Genomic DNA, 23,603 nt, shown 5'->3' with positions numbered 1-23,603 from the left:
TCCAACCACAGTGAAAGTTGTGAAACCTTCTTTACTGTGGGAATGATATTTGATTAAATATATTCTTAAATACAAATTTACTCAAAGGGGGTGAACCATGTTTGGTTGAGGAGTGCAGTATAGCACACTTATTTTTAGACAGTCGATGGTTGACGTGGTCCCGTAATCATTCATAGATGTAAATTAATTTTCCTGTTTATAAACATACAATAAGCCCCATCCTTATCCTGTATTTTATTATTGTATGTTATTTCATTGTTGTCAGTGTGATTAGGTTAATCAGTTTGCGAACAGCACGAAAGGACCAAAGAATGTCGTAGCATCTACTAATATCCTGAAAAAAACAACAACAAAACCCCCCAGACTCCTCCACATCCCCGGGCCATGTGCAGACGGGAAATGCTCTGCATCTCTGTGCACGCCTTGATTAGTTTTCCCACAATGCAACGCGGATCTGTCATGGCTGCTCACTGATTCCGCTTGCTCCACATGGGCAGAAATAAGCATTTTATCACTGATTGAGACGCTCCGAATCGGCTCGTTAGTACAGCGCTTTATAGCTGGCTTTTATCTGGGACCGTCCTGACTGAAGGCAGCAGCTCCAGCTTGACTTTGGCAAGAACCAAATCCGTTCAGTCATGCCGCCGCTAGACGTGGAGATCGCAGCACTCCGAGGGTTTTTAACTGCCAGTGAAACAGCGGAATGGAAGCAGAACATTTTCAGTATTGCAGGTGAGGCAGCCGCTTGATTCTGCTCCTTTATTCACCACGTAGCTATTGACACTGTCATAACGAGGTTAGTTTTGTCTCAGGTTCTCAAAGCTGTCAGGTTGTGCTTGCCTGCCAAGCGAAGGCACATTTAAAATGTAGAAGTATTTGACGGTAACAGCTCTGGTCTAAGTGTAATCTTTAACGGTATTGACAGGACTTCCTGTGTTGTCTTAATAAAAGTGTTGAGTGCTAGAGCAACAGTCTAAATGAGTTCATGTTCATGTAATGTCTGCTAAGCAAACTTAGCTACGGTACGTGTCATTCGCGCTCTGGTGGATGTCACACCAAATCCCATTTATTTTTTTGGCAGTAAAAACTTGCATTGCTTGTGGGCAGCGGTAGCTATTGCGTCTTGTAATATTGTAAAGCGATTTAAAATGTGGTATGTAACTATGCTATTCGGCGTTAATCTTATACTGGGATTGATTTTCAGTAAATGATGAAGTCGATTTAAAAGAAATTAAACATTAGCTAACGTTAGCTTTAGTTCGCCCAGTTGTCCCTATGTTCGCTGGAGACGTAGCTGGACGGAAACTAGATGGTTATGTTGAAAAGCTATGAACTAAAGCTAGCGTGTTTGTTTTTTTTCCCTGGTAGGGTTTATCATTAGAGTCTAGCATGACGTCTTCTTTCCATACACCTGCGTCCAGTCGACTCGAGCCGCATCTGTCAGCTGCGTTTAGAACCCTGAAACTAATCCACAACTGCCAGAAAGCCCCAATGGTAGACATCCTGTATTAAACAGTGCTGTCTGTTTAACTAGGGCTCTCTTTGTTACCAGCAGGCTTTAAATAGCCAGACTGCGAGATTCCTGCTAGATAACCCGTCTCTAATGTGACTTCAGTACGGTTTGTTCCTAGACCACGTCTTATTTCTGCCGCAGTAATTGACAGTGCATTAGCATTTAATTAAACTGGAGTGATTTGTCAGTGGAGATATGAAAGAAACTTTAGGTAGAGACGAAAATTGCAGTCTTAAAGCACAATATTCAGCAACTAGCTGTAAATCTATTATCCAGTTCTTGGAAGACCATTTCTTATAAGAGTGAAAGAGCCTTTCACTGTCAGTTTAAAGGTAACATGATAGTCATTTTTTTCTGTTGAAATAAAATGGCCAGATTGAAATATTTAGGAAAGCATTAGCTTTGGACTGCATAGCAATAGTCAGACTTTACCCCAGATGCTCTGTTATACTGGAAGGCTGAGGCTGTGGAATAAAGTAGCCTAAAACAATGAAGGAAACGAGAGATGGCTCTTTATTACAGGGTCCCACTGTAGCCAGGTAAGTACTTAATGACCTGTACCTCATTTGATTTTGGTGTGACACGTTTTCTATGTTGAAAATGAAACAGATATGTCTTTAAATTGGACACAGCTCACAGTGAGTGACACCACTGTTGTTCTCGGGCTGTAAATGGTTCGATGCGCTCTGCTAAGGTGCTCTATGTGCCAGGATGTGTGCAGGCATCGTCCATCTCTCTGACATCCACACTGTCTTCTTATGGGCTTTGTTGGTTGAGTGGCATGGGTAAGTGCTGTGATCTTTTGCAAGATCCCGAAACAGTCATACTGGTTTCTGTTTTATCCTTGAAAGAGATACTTTTTCTCTCTCCATTTAACGTCATCAGACACCTTTTCTTCATAGCTGGCTCTAGAGTTTTTGTAGTTTGCTGCATCTAAGGTGCCCTACAGTACAAAGAATGAAAAGTCCTCTGTACACCATTGCATCTGCTTGCTTACATATGCAGTTTATTTTGGGTTTTTTCACACAAAAAAACATAGATGGAAAATCAGTAAATGTAGCTGAAAAACTGTGCATCAGTGCCACAAATTTGTTTGTCATGATCTTTATATGTTATCCAGGTATGAATACAAAAAAACTGTTTCGTTTCTGCACTGTCATTGCGAGATGTGTTCATGCTGTTGGTAAGAAAAGTCTGTTGATGGTTTCATGTGATGAATGCACATTTGAAGATGTAATTAATTTGGTACAAAAAACCGCAGGCACTGCTCTCTCTCTTTTTTTTATTTGATGTATGTACTTGTACAGATGGACTTGTTAAAAATTTGTTCTTAAAAACTTGTTATTCGTATCAGATCGAGAGGTCTTTCTGTTTACCCGATCCACTGTTTTATTGTACAGGTATTCAGGTAACAGTTTTTTGTACTCTTACCTAAGTTTAACTGCCACTCTTTGATACTTTAAATTGAAACTGCATACTTTTATTCAACAACTACATTATCAGTTATGTTTAGTGTAAGCGCTGTTTGTAGTTACTTCATGTTTTCATTTGAGGTAATTTGTTTGATGAAATTTGATGTTTGAGAATAATGTATATTGTTATCATTTCTCTTTATTTTGGAAAGTCTCAACAGGTTGTTGAGCTTTATTGTGAAAGGTTGATGCGGAAAATAAACAAGCGGATGGCGGAGCCACACGATGGTTTTAATGTCGTTGTTGCTAACAAACCGATGCGTAAAACAGTCGCATGTCCGACCGTAGTGTTATTATTTTTAATATAAGAGAAAGAGAGAACTATAAGAAGAAATTAACATAGCAGCTACATTTAGCTAACATGTTCATCTAACAGTTTAAGATGTTTGCCAAATAGTTTGCAAGCTACAATACTGTGCATAAATCTTGAGCCACCCCTGATTTCTTTATAAACTTAGCACAAAAAGTAAGGAAATTTGTGTTTGGTTAATTATGTCTTTGTTGTAACAATGCTTCTTGGCAGTAAATCATATACTGCTGGAAACCCTGTGTATTTCCCCGTAGTAAGGAAAATGCATGTGGGTTGAGCAGCACAACTAAAAATGAAAAAATCAACTCTGCTAACTTAAGAAAAACTTGCCAATGTGAAATTGGCTATTCTGTTGGCTCATGTTTGGTGTCATTTATTGGTTTGGATGAATAAACAAGACCTATTGGCAATTAATCAGTTGCAAAACCATGTAAATCACAGTTCAACAAAAGAATGCTTAATACTAATACAGTGAATTTGAAATGAAACCATATATGTATAGGCTTTCATCTTTAATTCAAGGGGTTAAGCCAAAGTATTGTATTTATAACAGTTTTATGCATCGTCCTCCATTCACAGGTTGATAAAATTAATTGGACAAAATAACATCATTTGAAAAATAATTTACTGCAAGATTTGGATAGCTCTAGCAGGCAGAAACTAAAGACTCCAGCCGTCTTTAGTTTCTGAGATTAGCTAACTGACTTGGCCAGTGAAGAATATCCCATTTCTTTGCCCTGAGAAACTCTAGGGTTGCTTTTGCAATATGTTCTGGTTCATTATCTATTTGCACTGTGAGGTGGCATCCAATCAGTTTTGCAGCAGTTGGCTAAATCTCATTAGAGAGCATAGCCCTTTGTACTTCAGAATTCATCCGGCTATCAACAGTCGTATCAGCAAGAAACACTACTGGCCTGGCTCCATTGGCAGACATACATGTCCATGCAATAACTTTGCCAATGACAAATTATAAGCGCTCCCTTTCCTTTTCCAAACGTGTGTACCTACTCCATACTTTTCACCACTCTGGTACAAGTCAATCTTGGTTTCATCTGAAGCATTAGATTGTTTTTTATGTGAGAATTTATAGGAGTAAGTTAATTTGACACCGCTTGTGTCGAGCCAAATGAGATTGCTTGACTTTCTTGGCAGGTAATATTTCATAAACCATTGTTCTTATATCCCCTCGACCTATTACCATGGAAGTGTTGTGGCAAGATTTATGATGAACTGACATCTTCTTCTGCATTATTTCCCAAAAGTGTGTCGTATCAGAGGTGGTGTAGGGTGTAGATGATCGTAGAACATAACACTCAGAATTAAAGCCAGGCTAATGCAGCTGATTGAGCTTTTATGCAGATTATCGAAGCTGTATGGACAGCCCTGCTTCAAGAAAGACAAGCAGCCTGTGACTGTGTGCATTTTTTAGTTTTTCACACAGTAGAGAAATTGGAGTTCCCATGTGAGCTATTCCTGATCTTTCATCTTGAATCTATATTGCTTCTCGGCCCTGTACGCTTTTGCAAATTCTATTCACCATTTCCTTATTAACTGCAGCTCAATGCCTGAACGTTTATGAATTATGGACTAATTTGAGGGCCCCTGCCTTGTTTTCCATAATTGCTGCCATTTCGTCAGTAGACCTGAAGAGTAGTTGAAATGTCATTAAACATGTGGCCATACCTCAGGCTTTCATTTTCCCCTCATAAAGCCAGAGCCTTCCTCCTCTCGTCTTCTCCCTCCCACCTCACTGCGCTACTATGGCAGCCCCTGGGTTTCATTAGATCGGCAGTCAAATCTCCACACCTCTTTTACAGCACCAGTCACACTGCAAGCATTTATTAAAGCCAAGGGGACAGTTGAGCGATCATGTGACTGACCTGTGGATGTGGGCATGTGGGATAGGCTCACATTCCTACATGAAAATAGTTTTCTATCTTTGACAAAACTATGGTGTTTGGATTCAAGGATGCATGTCATTGGTAATGGGGATGCATCGTCTTATTGTTTCTAACAGATTCATTCAGGTTCACAGTAACATGGGAAAAGCACTTAACATGTCTGATGAACAGATATATCATTTATACAGAAACAGCAGCAATTCTCAGTAAGCAGCTGCAGTCTACCATTGTCATTCTCTGACTAGAGCAGATTGTAACCTGTCCCTAAACAATTAAAAGTGAAGGTATGTTGGTGCCGTGAGAGGGTGCAGCAGCTGACTATCAACTCTGATTACTCGGTCTAATCAAAGTATAGCGCAGTGGTTCTCAAACTTTTCACAATGAGTGCCACCTCAGGAAACATTTGGCGCTTTAGCAGTGGACATGGGTCAGCATTGGCACCCTGACTGGTCTGCAGCTATACAGCCCCCTACGTAACAAACTTTGATACACAATGTAGTTGTGTATATTTTAATCTTTTAAAATACATAGTAAAAAGTATCAGAGCAAATTTTGTAGTAATTGCCAATGCCACTGAACGGTGGGCAGTGGAAAAAAAAAACTAATATACATTTTAGCATTCAAGGCATGGTGAGCTGTCTGGAAATCAACTAAGCAAACCTCTTTTGGATATAGAGATATTTTATTTATTTATTTTTAATTTAAAAAAAGTAAAGAAAGAAAAATGGTTGTAGAGAGCATTGAAGCTGGCACAGGTTCTCTGACATGACACATCTGTTATTAGTGTTTAGGTTATTTATTGTCCACACCTGGTTTGTGATGGAGACAATCTTGTCTGTTTCTCAACTTGGCCAGGCTTTGTTATGCAGCTCAGAGCACAATCTACTTCCTCCCCTCTATTCCCTCCACCAGGGTAACACAAAGTAATCAATGCTAATGAGCCAAGCCAGTCTCCCTGCTCAAATAAAAAGCTAATGAAAGACGGGGAGATGTTGAACGGAGCACTCGGGCAACACAATTATTTCTTGTTGGCAAGCGGTGGCCCAGCAGCTGCCCTCTGTCTTTCAATAAATCGACATTTTTCATCATCTCGGTATCAGCCTTTTCAGCATGTCCTCTTTATCTCACAAGTGTACGGTGGTTTTGGAGCATTAGCAAGGTAAATACACACTGTATGCAGTATAGGTAGGGGATTGTTTATAGCAGAATAAGGCTACAGTGGAAATAAGTGCATTAGCACCACTGATGTCAACTTGGGCTTGGTCATTGTTTCAACATCAAACTTTGTCCCTGTTTACATTGTTATACAGCTAGATTTTGCAAAGCAAAGCTTTCTTGTTCTTTTAAGGGGTTTAAAGAAAAGACTCATTATAGAGAGCAAAATGTGTTTGGTGCCACAGTGCAGTCAGATCACAGTTCTGATTGCAAAAGCTGCCAGACCAGACAGGATTTAAAAACAAAAAATCAGACCAATCGATTCAGCTTTACACACAAACTTAAACTACACTTTCTTTGTAGCAATTGTTTTTTTGTTTTTGGATTTGGGTATAGCAGATCTACATAGTTTTGTTTCTGTCATTTATGTTAAGTACAGTGAATTTGTGTGTCATGAAATGCAACTCATAAATAAAATTGCCATTGCATAAAAGGTGTTACCTGTTTCTTTGTTTGCTGCAAAAGAAGTCAAACAGTGTTTGACATCATTTGACAGCTTGACAACTGCAAGTATTAATATCAGTACTGGCCTAAAAAAACCCCTCTTATCCGTTGGAATATCCTTTTGAGCAGTGAGTGTCCAAGGCATTGATCTTTCAGGTCTAACCAGTTACCAAAGGCTGGCGTGATGGTTTAGAGTTCAACACCACATAGCAAATTGCCAGAACCACAATGGAGCTTCTTCAGCAGAAGTTTGCAACGGACTCCGTCAAAACACGGACTCAGCGCCACAGAACACTGATGGAAAGACCCGAAGATGGCAGTTCAGATGTTTTACAGACATCTGAAGCTCTAAAACTGCAATTACTGCTAAAGACTTGTTCTAGCACACACACACACTCCTTTTTCTGCCTGTCTATGATTGCACCAGTCACTAGGCTTTTTTTTTTGTAAACATTGAAACAATGTAATTGTTATGAGATGGTCAATACTGTGTTGGTATAATGTTCTTTGGTCCTTGGAGTATGAGGGTTTTCCGTATGAGTGCAAATGAGTCTTTTCTAGACTAAGAAGCAGTGACACTAAACATGTTCTTTTCTTTTGGCAATAAACAAAAGTCTGTTCTTATTCACAACATGCTGTATTAAAGCAATGTATGATATTTCCTGGCAATATTGGGATCGTCATTCATGTACTTGATCCAAATTTCCTTAACTGCAGTACACAGCATTATTTTTTTAGTTACAGAAACCAAACGGTAAACTTCACTTCTCCAAACATATTGTCTTCCAGAGGCAGGCCCTCTGCTGGAGTCCCTTATGGAAGGGGACTTTGAAGCAGTTCTGCTGAGCACGGAAGTGACAGATCTGCTCAACGGACATGGCGACTACCACGAAGGGGAGAACGTCGAGTCCTACTTGGAGAGACGTTTACTACTGTACCTGACCGATGGCACCAATGATAACCAGACCAGCAGGTACTATTAGGGCTGGGTCACTTGATGTCTATAACCGATTCAATTCTGATTCACAAGGTCCTGATTCAATTCGATCTCCAAGTGGACTTTGATTTTGACTCAGTCAGAAATATTATAATTCTAATCGTTTATCAGTACATATTCATTCATCCATTCGCTTCCGCTTATCCTTTTCGGGGTCGCGGGGGGCGCTGGAGCCTATCCCAGCTGTCATAGGGCGAGAGGCGGGGTCCACCCTGGACAGGTTGCCAGTCTGTCGCAGGGCCAACACACAGGGACAGACAACCATTCGCACTCACATTCACTCCCGCATTCACACCTATGGGCAATTTAGATTTGTCAATTAACCTATCCCCACAAAGTCATATCCATCATTTAAAAAAAACCAGCAGTGAACACAGACTGGTGCATAATAAGTGAACGAATAATACAGAAAACGGCTTTTTGATGGCAAACTGGTCTTGAAGTACACTGAGCAAGAGAGGACTGTGCAGGAAGTGTGATTTTTAACCGTGATGGATGCAAAACAGCAAAAGTAAGAGAGAATTCATGACAATGTTTTTCAAATGGGAAGCGTAGTTTTGATCTTCTTTTGCTGCTGGTTCAGCAAATTTTGGTCCGAGTGACAAAACCTGCAGCTTCAGAATCTTTGAGTTGTCGGCTTTCAGCACTGACGGCGTGTCCATGTATGTGCAGCTGGGTCGTGCTTTGTGTTTACATCTTTGATCGGAATCCATTTACCTGCTTTTTCAGTTGTTTGGTGTTTTAACTCTTTGGCAGTTTTTGAAATGTTTCATGACCTTTAAGCTGAGATTCTGGCGTTTCTGGCAAAATATATTTATATTTAAAATCGATTCAACATTTAGTATTGCATTAATCAAACAAAAATCGATTTGAATCGGAAAATTGCTATTGTGTATTACTGGCATTTCTGCATGCTCAATTATCCAGGTAAGGAAATCGCAGATTGTGTTGATCTGGACGTTGATAAACATTTCGTCACTCACCCAAGTGACTTCTTGGATTCCATGTGAAATCCACACACCACATGGCTGGATTTTATTTCACTGGGAATAGTATGACTTATGTGAATCTCATAGACTTTTCTAAACTCTATGGCTATGCCAACCAAAATAATAATTAAATAATTCAATTATTTGCATTTATAAATATCAGTATTTGCAAAAACTACTGTAAATTACTACTGTGGGGCTTTTAAAGACCTTTCCCATTTAATCTGGCTGATATGGTTCATGCTAAATTAGATGGAGAGTTTCAGGGGAGTTGCACAACAGTAGTGAGCCAAGCTCCCTTCAGTCATTCATTTCTACATGAATCACTTAACAGCAAATATACTGTGCTGGTAATATGTGTTTAGCATATATCTGGTGTGGTTGGCTTTTGTTTGAGCTGCACTAAAAATAAATTAAGACGATGCATGTTAACTTCAGTTATTTTTTACATTTGATGTAAATTCAGCAAAGTACAAAAACTGAGTTTTGTTCATAAAGACAAACACTATCACCTGTTTTTACAGGTGAGCCTTTTGTGGCTGTTACCTAATCTTCCTACATCCAAGTATACTCATGTCAAGATCTAGACTTTCAGGGCGCAGTCACACTAGGCACAGCTACCTTATACCACATTTTAACACTTTCCTATTTTGACAAAGTAATTAAGTTGTGGTTCTTCTATTTTTAATGCTAATATTAAAAAGCCTGCCCTTTCCTTGTAAGCAATGGGTACCAGGGAAAGTCTGTTTCTATTACCTTGCAGTATTAATGTGTCAATCAAGCCTGAGCACCGACATGGCAGCTTAGAGCTTGAAGAGTCAACGAGTATCTCTGTTGTTACTTTTGTAAACTTCTAAAAAAGTGAGTTTTCTGAATTGAGGACACTAAGATGTCCATGGTGACCCAGAGATGGACAGTGTAAATCATTGTTTCTTTCTCTCCATTCACCCCCAATATTCCTTTTGGCATGAAATATTAATTCTTTAATAAGTTCAGGTTAACATCTCTCACTTCTCATTCTCAGGGCAGAACTGTACGTGAGTAAATGTTGAATCCAGCTCTCGTTCCTTCTCGTCCTCCTTCACCCCTCATAATTCGGTCCTTTTTTGTCTCTTCCATCACCCTCCATCATTTTCTCATCCTAATTGAAATACAGCAAAACATGTCGATGGTTGTCCCTTCCATTGCCAGAGTGACTGGCTGTAGTCTGTTTTTTTTCCTAAAGACCTGAGTGAGCATCTCTCAAAAAAAGTTCACTTGTTTTTCTCACTTCTGAAAAGTATTGTTGAAAAATCTCTCTGCAATATTTCTGTGCAGTAAATCTGCTGTGTGTCTTGTCCCTCTGGCTGCAGGGAGTTGGCAGTTTTGGCCTTGGCTGTCTCATGTCTCCACATGTTTGCCCAGAGTAACTGGACCGGTCCTCCGGTCTCCTTCGATATCTGTGATCTGCTGACCCCAGCCCTGTTGTCATCTCAGGTATGATTTCTTCCTTCTCCTTCATCATCCTGTCCGTTCTACAGTGATTTATAGGCTGGCGAAAATTTGAACCGACCTTTGTCAAGGTTTTGTTGATATTTTTTTTTTTTTCATGGGCTTATCAGTAAATGTCAACATATATTGGAATTAAGTCAGTTAGCTTAGAAATTAAACGGTGAAACTGTAATAGAGGAAACTTGAATAGTCTTTTGGGAAAAGCAAAGGAGCTGAGTGTCAGCTAAACTGAAACAGATATGTGTGATTTTCTTCATGTTTGGGGATGCAGGTTGTTTGAGGTTGATTGACCTTACTGATTGTATAAAGGTTATTGCATTATTGAATTTCAAAGCAGAATTTGCACAGCAAAATCTCTGAAATGGAAAAAAACCCCTGCTTTTGGAGACAAAGTAAAGATGTGTAAATTTCAAGTCTGCCATGCAGCATCACTCTGCTGTTTAACAGAAATCCTAAAGAACCAAATCAACTTAAGATTTGTGCTTTTGTATTAGAACACACACACACACACACACACACACACACACACACACACACACACACACACACACAGTCTATTGAATTCAGGTGTTCCAGTTGCTTCTACAGGTGTAAAAAATCAAGTACCTGGGCCTGCAGACTGCTTCAGCAAACATTTGTGAAAGAATGGCACTTTCAGGAGCTGAGTGAATTCCACCGGTAATGTGATAGGATGCTAAACTATCTGTTTAACACGTCCGGTCAGCTCTGAGCAGTGGAAGAGCTATAATACTGCTCAGTATTTGGAAATGAAAACAACTTGGCCACAAAGTGGTAGGCCATGTAAAATCACAGAGCAGGGTCAGCAAACACTAAGGTGTATAATGTGCTGATGTCAGTCACTACAGGCCTTCATGTGGCCTTCAGATTAGCAGTGTAAAGAGCTTCATGAAAGAGCTTCCATGGCCGAGCAGCTGCGTCCAAGCCTTACATCACCTAGGCAGGTGGAGTGGTGTAATGCATGCCACCACTGGACTCTTCTTTGTCTGGCAATCTGATGGACGAGTCTGAGTTTGCCAGTTGCCAAGAGGAAAGTACTTGTGTGACTTCACTGTCCAAGTGTAAAGATTATAGGCTTGATTTTCAGGAGCTGAGCTCAGTCCTTTGGTTCCAGTGACAGGAACTGGAACTTAATGCTTCAACATACCAAGACATTTTGGACAAACATTTCATGTTTGTAAATTTGTGGGAACAGTTTGGTGGATGGCACCTTTGTGCTCCAACATTACCAGTGCACAAAGCTAGGTCCATAAAGACCTGTTAGAGTCAGGATTTAGATTTGGGATGAATTGGAGCAGAAGCTGCGATCCAGGCCTTCTCGTTCAACATCATTTCCTGACCTTACATGTGCTTCTGGAAGAATGATCAAAAATTCCCATAAACGCACTCCCACACTTGCCAGAAAAGCTATAGCTGTTATAGCTGCAAAGAATGGGCTGAGATCATATTAAACTCTATCGAATAAGAATGCGATGTCACTCGAGTTCATATTGAAGTGAATACTTTTAGCAATATAGTGTAATTATGAGAGCAGACTTTTAATTGACTAAGTTATTATTTGAAGGAGTAAGGTACTTTAAATTACAATCTAAATAACATCCCAATTCCTACTGATTGGTAAGTTTGCATATTATAAAATACATCAAGGAATCATAGTCTTGTCAAAGGGGTCAAAGCTTCATTTTAAGTTGGTGTATAAAGTGACCTGAATCGAGCAGAGCCAGACGGAGCTCTGTGGACTAGAGCTCAGTACTGAAGCATCTCTGGAGTCCTAATTACTTGGGTTTAGGAGATTGCTTCCCCCTGGCACTGCAGTACTGTGAGCACAATAGAGCATTTCACCCTGCCATAACACCAGAAGAGAGGACCAGTCCTTTTATCAAAGTAATTTCTTTGGTGTCAGTGATTTATCTCTGCTGTCACATGAAGGAGGCTGCGGTATGAAGCAGGTCACCCATACATGCGTGGCAGCATGGGTGAAAGGGAGGACAAACATGGCTCAATCGTGTGGAATTAATTCTGATAAAAATTTTAAAAAAAAGTTAAATGCACTTCTGAGTCCGATTAATGTAGATGATCTTTTTCAAATGAACTGTGACCTTACCATGTTCTTAAGACTCTATATATATATATATATATATATATATATATATATATATATATTACACACACACTAGGGAGAAGGGTAAAAAAAAAAAAAAAATCTAAAAAACGTTTTAGTCATGGGCTGCTAGGACACTTGCATAGAACAGATCTTAATGTGATGGTAATAAACAAGTTTGAGCACCTGCTGAGAAATGAGTTTTTCTTGCACTGTTGTTGTGAAGGGGAGCCTGGATTTCATCTCTCATTCATGTTAGTGAGACGAGAGAGTGTGACGGAGAGGATGACACAATGAATTTAAGTAACTGAAATGACTCTGCATGTATGCTTGGCACAATCACCTGAGAAGAGAACATGCTGTAAAACTGGGAAACTTCAGTAAAAGCTGAACTCGGGCTGACTCTGATCTAGCTAAACAATTGTCATTCAGTGGGTGGACAGCTGTATTGCATGACGAACGACTTTGACAAAACATGTTGAAATGCCATCTAACGTAGTGTTTGCAGTGTAATAGGCAGGTCCTTTTTGTGCCTTAATGTGCCTTTAGGCTTCTAATCAACAAAAAGTTGATTTGCAGAGCTAGGCTTAAGCAGCAGCGGCGACTCAGCAATAGTAAGAAAGCAGTCCTAATGTCAGACCTTCATTTTTGTCAGCCATTTGTCAGTGTGAGGACTTAATCCTAATTTCCTGACTAGGAGCCTCAGATGCTGGTTGATGCCATCCACTCCAGCCTGCTCCTGGATGGGGAATCTGTGTATAGCCAGGTGGCCAACCCCTTTCTCCTACTGTTGGCCAGGGTAATTGTCACCAAATGCTTCCCCAAGATGGATAGCCTTCAGGTAAGTCAGTCTTTCTGTTACAATGATCATAGAATTATCTGAACTTATGTATTCATTATAAATATATGCATTATAATAATAATTTTCATTGATGTTTACTCGTGGCCTGCAGAATCTTTTTAAATCAATTTTACAAGTCATTGTGTTGTTTCCATACATAACGAATCCATCCATCCAAAAATATATGCTAACACTTGATGACACAATCTACACCAGAGATGAAAACTGGAGACCAACTCACATCTACTTCATAAATTTTAAGGTCACTACATCGATAGGATGTGTGTTTGTAATTGTTAAGTCTAATTGTTGAATGTTGTCCTTGGGTTTCTTAAATTTGTACAGTCTTGGTTCAAGCAGTAGGATCAAAGCTATTCCTTTGTTCCTGGCCACCTCTCCAGCCACTCTGTGCTGGGGGAGGTTTTATTGCAGATTCATGCTATCTGAAAGATCTGTTTCTTGTGTTGTAAGCTTCCTGCTTTTATGATCCTTTTCGTCAGCAGGAGGTCACACACACACACGCACACACGCACACACACATTCTCACATGCACACACACACGCAGTGCCTTGTCTTAGGCTACGTCCACACGTACCCGGGTATTTTTGAAAACGCAGATTTTTCTATGCGTTTGCACCTTTCGTCCACACGTAAACGGCGTGTTCGGTCACTGAAAACGGAGATTTTTAAAAACTCTGGCCAGGGTGGATATTTTTGAAAACTCAGTTTTTGCGTATACGTGTGGACGAGAAAAACGGAGAAAACACAGCGTCAAAGGTGTGGGCCTTTTTTGACGTCACACTGTGCGCCGCGTTATTGTTTCGGTGAAATGAATTTCTACAATACTATTACTGTTAATTGTACTCTCTGCAGTGTTTAAATGCTTACATATACACACACAGTTACTGTCCCTCCACACATACGACTCGGTTCTGCTTCTATGCCCCATCTTTGTTTACTTTTTCCCACCGAGGCTTCTAGACTTCTGATTGGCCAACATTTCTGCACGGTTAGGAATATATCGCCACCTGTTGCTCTGGCATGTTCCTAGCAGCGTTTTCCTTCATTTCTGCGTTTACGTGTGGACGGGATTATTTTTTAAAACGAAAACGGAAAACCTCCGTTTTCAAAAATACCCGTGTACGTGTGGACGTAGCCTTAGAACCATTGGGGGGGTTTACGGTGGGAGGTGCTTGTGTTGTATTGTATATTGTAACTCAGGGCCGTGTAGAGACGTTTAAAGGGGCGGGTGCTCAAAGTTAAAAAGGGGCACATTGAACCAGGCTGAATAACAACAACACACATTCATCAAGAATCTAATATGGGATCGCATCATACTATATCACTGTTGTGAGGTGGCAACAAGGCAAAGCAAACGTAGCCTATGTTTTACCTGATGGGTACAATGTTGCTGTTGAGGGGTTGCTGCTGCTCCTGCTGCTGATAGTGCTGGAGGGCAGGGCTGTGTTGATCTGAGACTGTAGACCATAGGAGAGATGGTAGCTGATTAAACAAGTATCATGAGATAATAACAAAATGCAAAGATTGGTGACAGCGCTTGGAACCATAAGGCAACAAAAAACTGTGAGAAATAATTTAGGCTCTGCCTGTGAATCACTCTTTGCTTCTCCTCTTCCTTCCATCCCATCATTTCATATATCACTCTCCACTTGCTGTCTATCTGAGAACAAGGCACAACTTGCTATTGCAATAAACTATAATCTAATTATCCACACCTAACAACTCTTGCACTTAATCTATAATAAAATGATGACAGAAAAATGTTATAGCGCTGCCTTTAGTAGCCTCACACAGCTCCTACTGTTTCCTCCTCATGTCCTTACCAGGCATGTCTGGACAATGTTATATCATGAGTAATAATTAAAAAAAATCCATATACATAAAACAAACACATGCACGCACACACAGTGACATTTTAGACCTTCTTCAGAATACTGTATATACTATGGGCATCACGGTGCTGATCCAGAATCCTTACATTATTATTTATTACTAGAGCTACAATAATAAAGCAATGAGGAGGGGGAAGTAATAAATATGAAATAATGTATTTATGATGATTCCATTTGTTTCACTATCCACTCTGTGCAGGGGCAAAGCTTATTACATTTTTAAACTGTAGAGATACAATAATTTTACTGCTGTAAAATCCAAATTTTGTCTTATTTAAAATATAAATCTAATATAATCTGCTTCTTAATGTATGTTCTTTAAAATACAGCGTGTGTTTTTTAAAAATATTATAATAATGCATAATTATGTGGACATGCATATTAGATCGTTTTTTTTTTTTTTAGTGAAATATAAGCCCTCCAGAAAGACAGGAAAAGCCCGGTAACTTACTTTAAAACTAAATATGTTCCCTAAAACGGTGGACAGAGCTACAGACCCATGGTAGCCTTACCCAGTGAGCTAGCAGCTATGACCAAAAATAAAAGGACAGGTAATGTTTGTCGCGCTGTTGCAAACACAGCAGGCTCATTTGTTTCAGTTCGTCAGTTGCCACAAGACAACTTACCAACGTGTACGTAATAAGCCAATACTCCTGTGCGCTGTACACCTACTTACTGGTTTTGTCGCATCAGTCTGTATGGAAGAAATATAGTAAGTCTGTGTCTCTGAGTTAATTTGTGTTTCTCCTACAGCTCCGGACTGCAAAAAATGCCCGTGCTCTTTGTGAGCTCGTTCCCGGCTCGTAACCAGCGCATTCTGCCGTCAAGAGCGATCATTGGTTAAATGTGATCATGTGACTGATGCAAGCCAGATCCTTTTATTTAGCAAAACTGTGATTAATAGTATATATTATTGTTGAGGGGCACAGACAGGACTCTGCACGCCCACACACATAAAAAAAATAAATAAATAATTTTTTTTTTTTTTAAAGTTGCCTCAACAAAAGGGCACTTTGGGTACCCATCAGGAAAGGGGCGGGTGCTCAAGCCCCTCCAGCCCGCCCCCCCTCTGCACGTGCTTGTTGTAACTGTCATGTCAATAAATAGCTACGGGGACAGCTGCTCTTTGAAGGATTTTGGGCATGAGACAGGTTAGGAGCGTGAGCTCCAAGAGCTGGTTCTTGACCAAAAACTTTCCTCGTTAGCGAGTGAAAAACCGGTTGAAGATGTTCTGTTATGTCTTGTTTTCTTCATGATGAATAAGTCTCTAAACTAGCGGGGCTTGTGGAAACACAGACCCAACAGTAATAGTTTGAAAATATTTGTTTTACGTCATTGATTTAGATCCTAGTGGTACAGATCATGTTCCTTGCTATCCATCAAGGCCCATCATTATTCACACTGAGTGGACTTAATTTCTCTTTAGCATAAGGTTTGAAGGAAAAAAATGTGAGTGCATACTGATTCATTGAGACGGGCAATTAAATCTCCATGTGACTGTGCATCCTCGCTAACACATGAGTAAGATTTTAACATGGTTCACTTGCACTCTACCAGTGTGTGACAAGAATGGTGTAAGGGGAAATAAAACACTCCTCCTCTCTCTCTGCCACTTTCTGTTCTGTTCAGATGCAAAAAGCTAAGGAGTGAGCTGTTTTTAGTGCATGCTCAGCACTTAGCTCCAGGATGCAGCACTCTAAATGCTGGTGTTGTATTTGTCCTGAAGGCGCCTCGAGATCAGCATTATGTGTTTATTTATTCACCTATATTCTGAGGGGAGTGCTTGTTATAACATTAAAAACAGAGTAAAAATGTCTTCACTTTAAACACATATTGCTATGTAAAAACACTTATCCTCACTAACCAAAAACACAACAAATTGATAATGTAGAAATAAAAAAGAAAATCAAAACATTATTGTGATGTAGTTTCCAGATATGTTGATCTTTAAACATTCCAGCTTTTCAGTAGATTACCAGGCACACAGGCTGGAACTGTGACACAATACTGTTTGTATCATGGCCTCAGTCTTGCCTATCAATATTTTAATTGCATTATTTTAGATGGTATTTGTGGTCTTCAGACTAACAAGCAAGAAATTGAAGAGTGTAAGAAGCTTAAGCACAAATGATCTCATCTCTGTATTAATTAAATCAGATGAAATGGTAATAAGCTACAACCCTGTTGTCAGAGAAGTTGGGTCGTGGCTTTCGTTTAATAAAAACTTGACTCACTTTGTTCACATGTACATGCAGCTGCTGCCCTGGTGGACCCTTCGCTACATTAACCTACACCAGCAAATTCTAGAGGCCCGTTCCCCACAACTCTTCAGCTTGGCCCAGATCAGCATGGACAAAGGTCTGTTTGTTTTTTGTTATTGTTATTGTGTTGTGTTATATGCTCGTGAGTGTATGTGGAAAAGGTTATTTCAAACCTAAGTGAGCATTTAGCCAGTTTACCACGTCAAGCATCAGCCGTTTCAGTGTATTCGCGCTGTGTGTGCTCATCCTACAGTTTGGACAAATTGACTATAGAGTTGTTTCCAGTTACGTCTGTGGTGTCAGAAGTAGTGAATTCTTTGTGGTCCATTAGGACTACATCATAGTCAGCAGTTAACTCTGAGTTGCTGTGCTGCTGATATCTATCAGTATCTTATATAACTGTTAAATTGGCTGATGAAATTAATACACATTTATTGCGTACATGAAACGAAAAAAACAAATCGTGAATTATCGCAAAATGTTTTAAGGTTGGTTGAGGCAAAAAATTTAATAAATGCCAAAACAATATAGAGGCTGGGAGGACACAAACAGCCTCGGGGTGACAGGCTTTAGTTTGTTGGCAGATCAAATTCTAATTAATTTTATTGATTGGATAGGTGTTCTTCATGGCTGCAATTCCTGCAGTGTAAAATAGACTTAGCAGCAGATTATAGTCAAGTAGTAAGCTTATATATGTTCTGCATTTTCTGCATTCCCACATTAATATGATATGCGACACATAGTTTGTGCTTCATTCATTGGCTTTAGTAATTATATTCTATTTTGTGATTAAAACATGCTTTAAGTAAAAGAATCAGTCAAAACTGGACTCTTTTTGACTGATTCACAGATTGCTTTGCTTTGAAACCAAAACTCCAAATATAACTTACTCCCAACCGCATTATTTATTACCACAGCGGTTTAGCCACGCAAAAAGAGTCTCACTTTAAGCTCAAAAAAGCCATTAATCTAGCTTTGTAGTACACTGTGACCTATGTGATCAACACTGGTCTTGCATCCATTATGTGTATTCCTTGGGTTAAGCAGGTCCTGTTTTCCTCTTCGTCTCTGTCAGTAGTGGTTTCTTTGCAGCATTTCCACATAAAAGTCTGACTCCCACAGTCCTCCTCAGTTGTGACAACCATTTATGAAGTAAAAAACATTATTAAACATTATTCCTGCATTAGACAAACATCCATATTAAAGATTTTGAGTAGTCTTGTGCATTATTATAAGATAAATCTTATTCATGAATTTTATTTTGTTGTCTCTATATGTGTGTCTATGACTTGGATTTCATTATGTACTGAGAGGTTTTCTGGGAAGGCATGGCCCATTTCATACATATGCATACTCCTTTCAAAAATGTCTCTGGCATATAGAACATGAAGCACGCACTGGTTTCTTAGAGTACCACTACCCAAACTGACATGTGGGTACCAGTGCACTGAAGAAATGTTCTTTGTTTATAAACAGTTGTTTAATCACACTGTGTTCCTGTAATGGAATTAGAGTGGAGAAAATATCAGTATGTGAAATAACTCTGTTCTGCGTAAAGCAAAGCTACTCTCCCTTTCCCATCGTCCCAGCAGAGCTTTTATCAGCATTTGGATTGTTTATGTAATTATTGTTGGGTTTTTTCCACAGCCTTTCCAAATGGCTGCTTGCTGGAGTTTGTTGTTTAAAGGCAGTGGGTTTGTTGTTTAAAGGCAGTGGGTTTGTTGGAGCGCAGTCTGTTGTGTGGCAGTTAACAGAGTGTGAAGGGCGAGCCAACTGCACATACTACAAAACATACTGATCCATATTCCAGAGGAGCAGTTGGACACGATGCTTTTACGAGTGGTGTGAGCAGAAAGGTGAGGGTGATGCTGTGACAAGCATGCACATCTGTTTTCTGCCCATGGAGGTGCTGCCGTGTCTGGCTTGATTTCCTTTTGTTTGGTGCTCAACAGGAATATTTTTGCTGAATTAATTTCCTGAACATTTTTACTGTTCATTAACAGTTGGCCAGTTGCCTTTAATTATAACAGGTTTTTTTTCTGTAAGGATATTCTTTGAGACTTACTCTCAGCTGCAAAGTCAAAGTGTCTGCATGTTTCAAAGTGCCCACTGATATTGTCACAGCTTAGCTGATCAGAGTAGTTGTTGGGTTAGAATGGAAAAAAACACACCTATAAATATCTACAAAGGGTGTGTGTGTCTGTGTGTGAGACATATTTTACATATAAGTCTATTTTAATATGAAAGGTTGAGGTTATTGTCACTTGGAAAGAACAAAATCAGCAGCTTTAGGCACTCAGTACTTTGAGATGGCTCACAGTTTGTACCAAAAATGTTAAAAGAAGTCCCATGAAGCTAGAAACATTTGTGATGTGTATGTTTTGCAGAGATATACCATAAGTAAGCAAATCAGTATGAACACTGCATGTTTATTTGCTTCTGTGAATCAAACTGTAGTATATAACTGTTAACACGATGTGCTCGCTTTAGTCAACGTGCAAATAGCCAACCTGCGACAGCGCAGTAACACCTGTTACAAATGATCCTGCTAGCCAGCTGATATGGTTGGCTTTGCTTTGCATTGCTTCTGTTAGTAAACTTCCAAATTTTGTTTTTTTTAAACAGAAGCCATTGCAAATGATGTGTTCTCTGTCGGTATTTATCTTGGCCTACAGAAAGTGTTTGATACAGTAGATTATTGTCAGTTATTAAGGAAATTAGAGAGATGTGGAATAAGAGGAATAGCCTGTTCCTGGTTAAAGCTCATTTGAAAAATAGACAACAGTGTGTGCAAATTAACAAAACTGTGTTTGAGTTTAGAAAGGTTCAATGTGGGGTACCTCTATGATCAGTGATTGGTTTAAAACTCTTTAGACTTTACATTAATGATATAAACAATTTACTAAAATGAGTAAATTGTTTAAATTTGTTATTTTTGCAGATGATTTAAAGATTTAAAGGATATTTTGTGTGCAAAAGAACGTGAGTATGACATTCTTAACATGTGGTTTGATATCAACAGATTGTCCCTTAAGAAAACTCAATTCATGCTTTTTGTGACCAAAAAAGGATATAAAGAAAATGTTGAATTAAAGGTTTTTAATACCAAAATTAAAACAGTCAGTGATGTAAAATCCTATGAACAACATTTTCATTATATTATAGGGAAAATGTTAAAGTTATTATGTGTTCTTTATAACACTAAGCCTCTATTAGAGCTTTACATATAATTTCCTGTTCACTTGTATTTTTTTTCTTGTGTGGAGTTGTGGGGGTCGGCTTTTAAAACAATAATAAATTTAATACTTATACTACCAAAAAAAAGAGTAATCCGAGTCATTAATAAGACTGGTTATGATCACACTGAGGCACTGTTTCTAAGGTCACACATAATGAAAGTGAACGATTTGGTGTTTTTAAAGTAATGAAAATAATGTTTAAGCAAAAACCAAGTTACTCCCAAACTGTGTTCAAAGGTTTTCTCAATAATTAGAGAGATTTTTGTCATTTTACTGTAACAAAAGCAAATAAAGAGATTAAACAAAGGTGTACTTCTGTTGTTGGGGTTTAATTGTCGAATGATGTTGATATGTGTTTAAAAATAAAAAATGCAATTCATTTGCAGTCTTCAAAAGAATGCTCTACAAATATATTTATCGAGGGTTATATTTGAGATTATTTTGTTTGTTAATGTTAGTCTTGTCTATTTGGAAAGGTAGGGTACCTTAAATGATAAGAATGTTGGCCAGGCATAAATATAAGCAGAGCTGCACATAAGTGGTCCGCAGGTGCGCATTCGCTGTCAAAATAAAAGAATGAGGGAATGAGACTGCGCTTTCCTCTGTCCATTCCCATCGACTCCATGCTCAGTGTGTCTTTTTAATGTCTCATTTCAGGGCCTGAGTTCGAGCAGGGTTGTAAGGAGCATAGATATATTTGGTTCATGCATAGAAAAGAAACTGGACCCCTGGTGTTTTTCTCAGTTAATGTTATCATTTCTTAGTGTCCATCTACTTTGACAATCTCTGAACATTTTAACTGCAAAATCACAATGTAAGATACTAGCTAATCTGTGTTTCATGTTCATCCTCACTGGAATGTTCTTCCCTTTCCTTTTACAGTGCTCAAATGCCAGTCTGTGTTATCACAACACAGAAACCTGGCTATTCAATTCCACCTCGAGTGCGTCTACACTAGTCTCACCTACTATGAGTACCAGCCTGCCAAGGAACACATCGAGAAGGCTCGGGAGCTTACGGGGCTCACCATCAACATGACTGGTAACTGAAGTACACACCTGGAGAAAAGAATGCTGAATTGACAGATAACCATAGGAGGCCTGTATAATCAGGGAGAGTTGACAAAAGGGAGTTCTACATGAAACACAATTTGACAGTTTAACAAATTATTATTAGCAAACCCAAAGCTACTAGAGCTGGAGAATTAGGCCTCCAGTAGTTTAGCCTATGTTGAACTCTTGGAGATCTTATTGTTTAGGAAGGAGCTTTAGTTTTAGTCAGTGACTCGTTATTTCTCGAATTCTACAAACAGGATAAAGTGTAAACTATTAGCTTCTTAAGTGATAAAGTAACATTAACCTTGTGCCTTGGCTGTGGCTCATCTTTCCAGTGTACTGCAGTGCTGTATTATAGGACTCCATGAAGTACTGTTCAGTTATCATTTTACACCTGTGCAGCTTTTTATTGAAAAAATAAGTTTTTAAATACTTATGCTGTATTTTTATATTTTAGTTCCCGTTTTGGTAAATGGGCTGGTTCTTTTTTTTTTAGCGCTTTTCTACTCTAACTGAGCACTCAAAGTGCTCATCCACACAGCACTTTTTTTTCTATGTTCTTTCTATGTAAGTAGCACTAACATTCACACACGGGGTTAGTATCTTGCCCAAGGATATTTGGCATGCAGACTGGAGCAGACGGGTATCGAACCACCAACCTTCTGATTAGTAGGTGACCTGCTCTGCCACCTGAGCTACAGCCACCCCTTTTACCTTTATCTTATCTTTTATTACGAACAATGTAGCCCATAAATTAAACTTCTCAGATATTTTATTTTTGCTGCAGTGTCTACGCTAGTAAGATCTTTTTATATAAACTAACATAACTATTATCTTTCTCACCGGCATTTTCAATCATTCAATCAACTTTCATTTCAAAAGTTATAGAGTTGATGTATGATTTCTTTATTTTTTATTTTTTATTTTTTGTAAGAAATTGGTATTCAGAGATATTCAAGAGATCTTTAGATGTCAGCTGCTGTAGCTAGCTAGCTTTTTGCTAACTTTATATTCAGCATAACCTCATAAATCCTTGATATCCTTGATTTCAGATTTGGGTGTGTTGAAGTATGGACAGAGCAATAGTTGTCCAACGTTCTAAGCTGGACTGACAACATGTTGTATTATTGAATATTTGTTGAATAATGCAAATGTAGTTACCAGTGGTGACGCTGAATAAAATGTCAAAATGTAACCATAGTATATCTAAACCTTTTAAGCTGATTTCATCTGTAGGTGCCCTTGGCAAACGTACCCGGTTCCAGCAGAACTACTTGGCTCAGCTCATCCTTGAAGTCAAAAGAAAGCAGGACCAGCCTTGTCAGATCAATGATGAGGCAACTCCCACCCCTACACCTCAGGCTAGTCTTCCCAAGGTATGAGTGTCTGTTTGTCTTCTTCCCAACGCTGTTTTGGGTACGTGATTGTTTGACACTTTGGTTGTTCGGCTGACTGACTGTTGAGCCTCTATCTTCTATGTTTCAGACACATTTATTTAAAGTTTGGTAACTTGCAACATGTCCCTTAAGTTAACCCACTTACACACACATTGATAACACATCGTCTTTTCCACCTTTAAGCTAATGTCCACACACTCACACTCTGTGTTCATTTCATTTCATTTATTTATTTATTTCACACTTGGTACAACAGTTCAAACAATTTACCTTTCAAAACTGAGAGAGATTCCATGAAACCTATGTGTTTATTGTTGGTATTTATATTCTTGGTTAACTTGAATTAACCTTTTTATTTTGCCTTTATACACTCTAAGACCATTTGTACTTGAAATGTCTCTCTTATTCAGTTTCGTGATTGCATAAGTATTTGAAGTTTGATGTGT

At 39.0% G+C, this 23,603-nt stretch overlaps 1 protein-coding gene across 1 annotated transcript in view; it reads left to right on the top strand.

Moving 5' to 3' along the window:
• Positions 1 to 408: 408 nt before the first annotated feature.
• Positions 409 to 23,603, top strand: part of ttc27 (tetratricopeptide repeat domain 27) — an 84,335-nt gene continuing 61,140 nt past the window's right edge. Inside the window, exons 1-7 of the mRNA XM_084947743.1 lie at positions 409 to 732; positions 7,645 to 7,828; positions 10,194 to 10,317; positions 13,149 to 13,292; positions 17,461 to 17,563; positions 21,588 to 21,746; positions 22,997 to 23,136. Of these exons, the coding sequence (XP_084803869.1) occupies positions 639 to 732; positions 7,645 to 7,828; positions 10,194 to 10,317; positions 13,149 to 13,292; positions 17,461 to 17,563; positions 21,588 to 21,746; positions 22,997 to 23,136 (948 nt within the window). The 5' untranslated portion in view covers positions 409 to 638. The remainder of the gene's footprint in view (positions 733 to 7,644; positions 7,829 to 10,193; positions 10,318 to 13,148; positions 13,293 to 17,460; positions 17,564 to 21,587; positions 21,747 to 22,996; positions 23,137 to 23,603) is intronic.

Source organism: Perissodus microlepis, chromosome 13, assembly GCF_051167445.1.
Source record: "Perissodus microlepis isolate ML-2025 ecotype Zambia chromosome 13, ASM5116744v1, whole genome shotgun sequence".
In the NCBI taxonomy this organism is placed as follows: domain Eukaryota; kingdom Metazoa; phylum Chordata; class Actinopteri; order Cichliformes; family Cichlidae; genus Perissodus; species Perissodus microlepis.
This window is presented reverse-complemented; position numbering and strand designations above follow the sequence as displayed.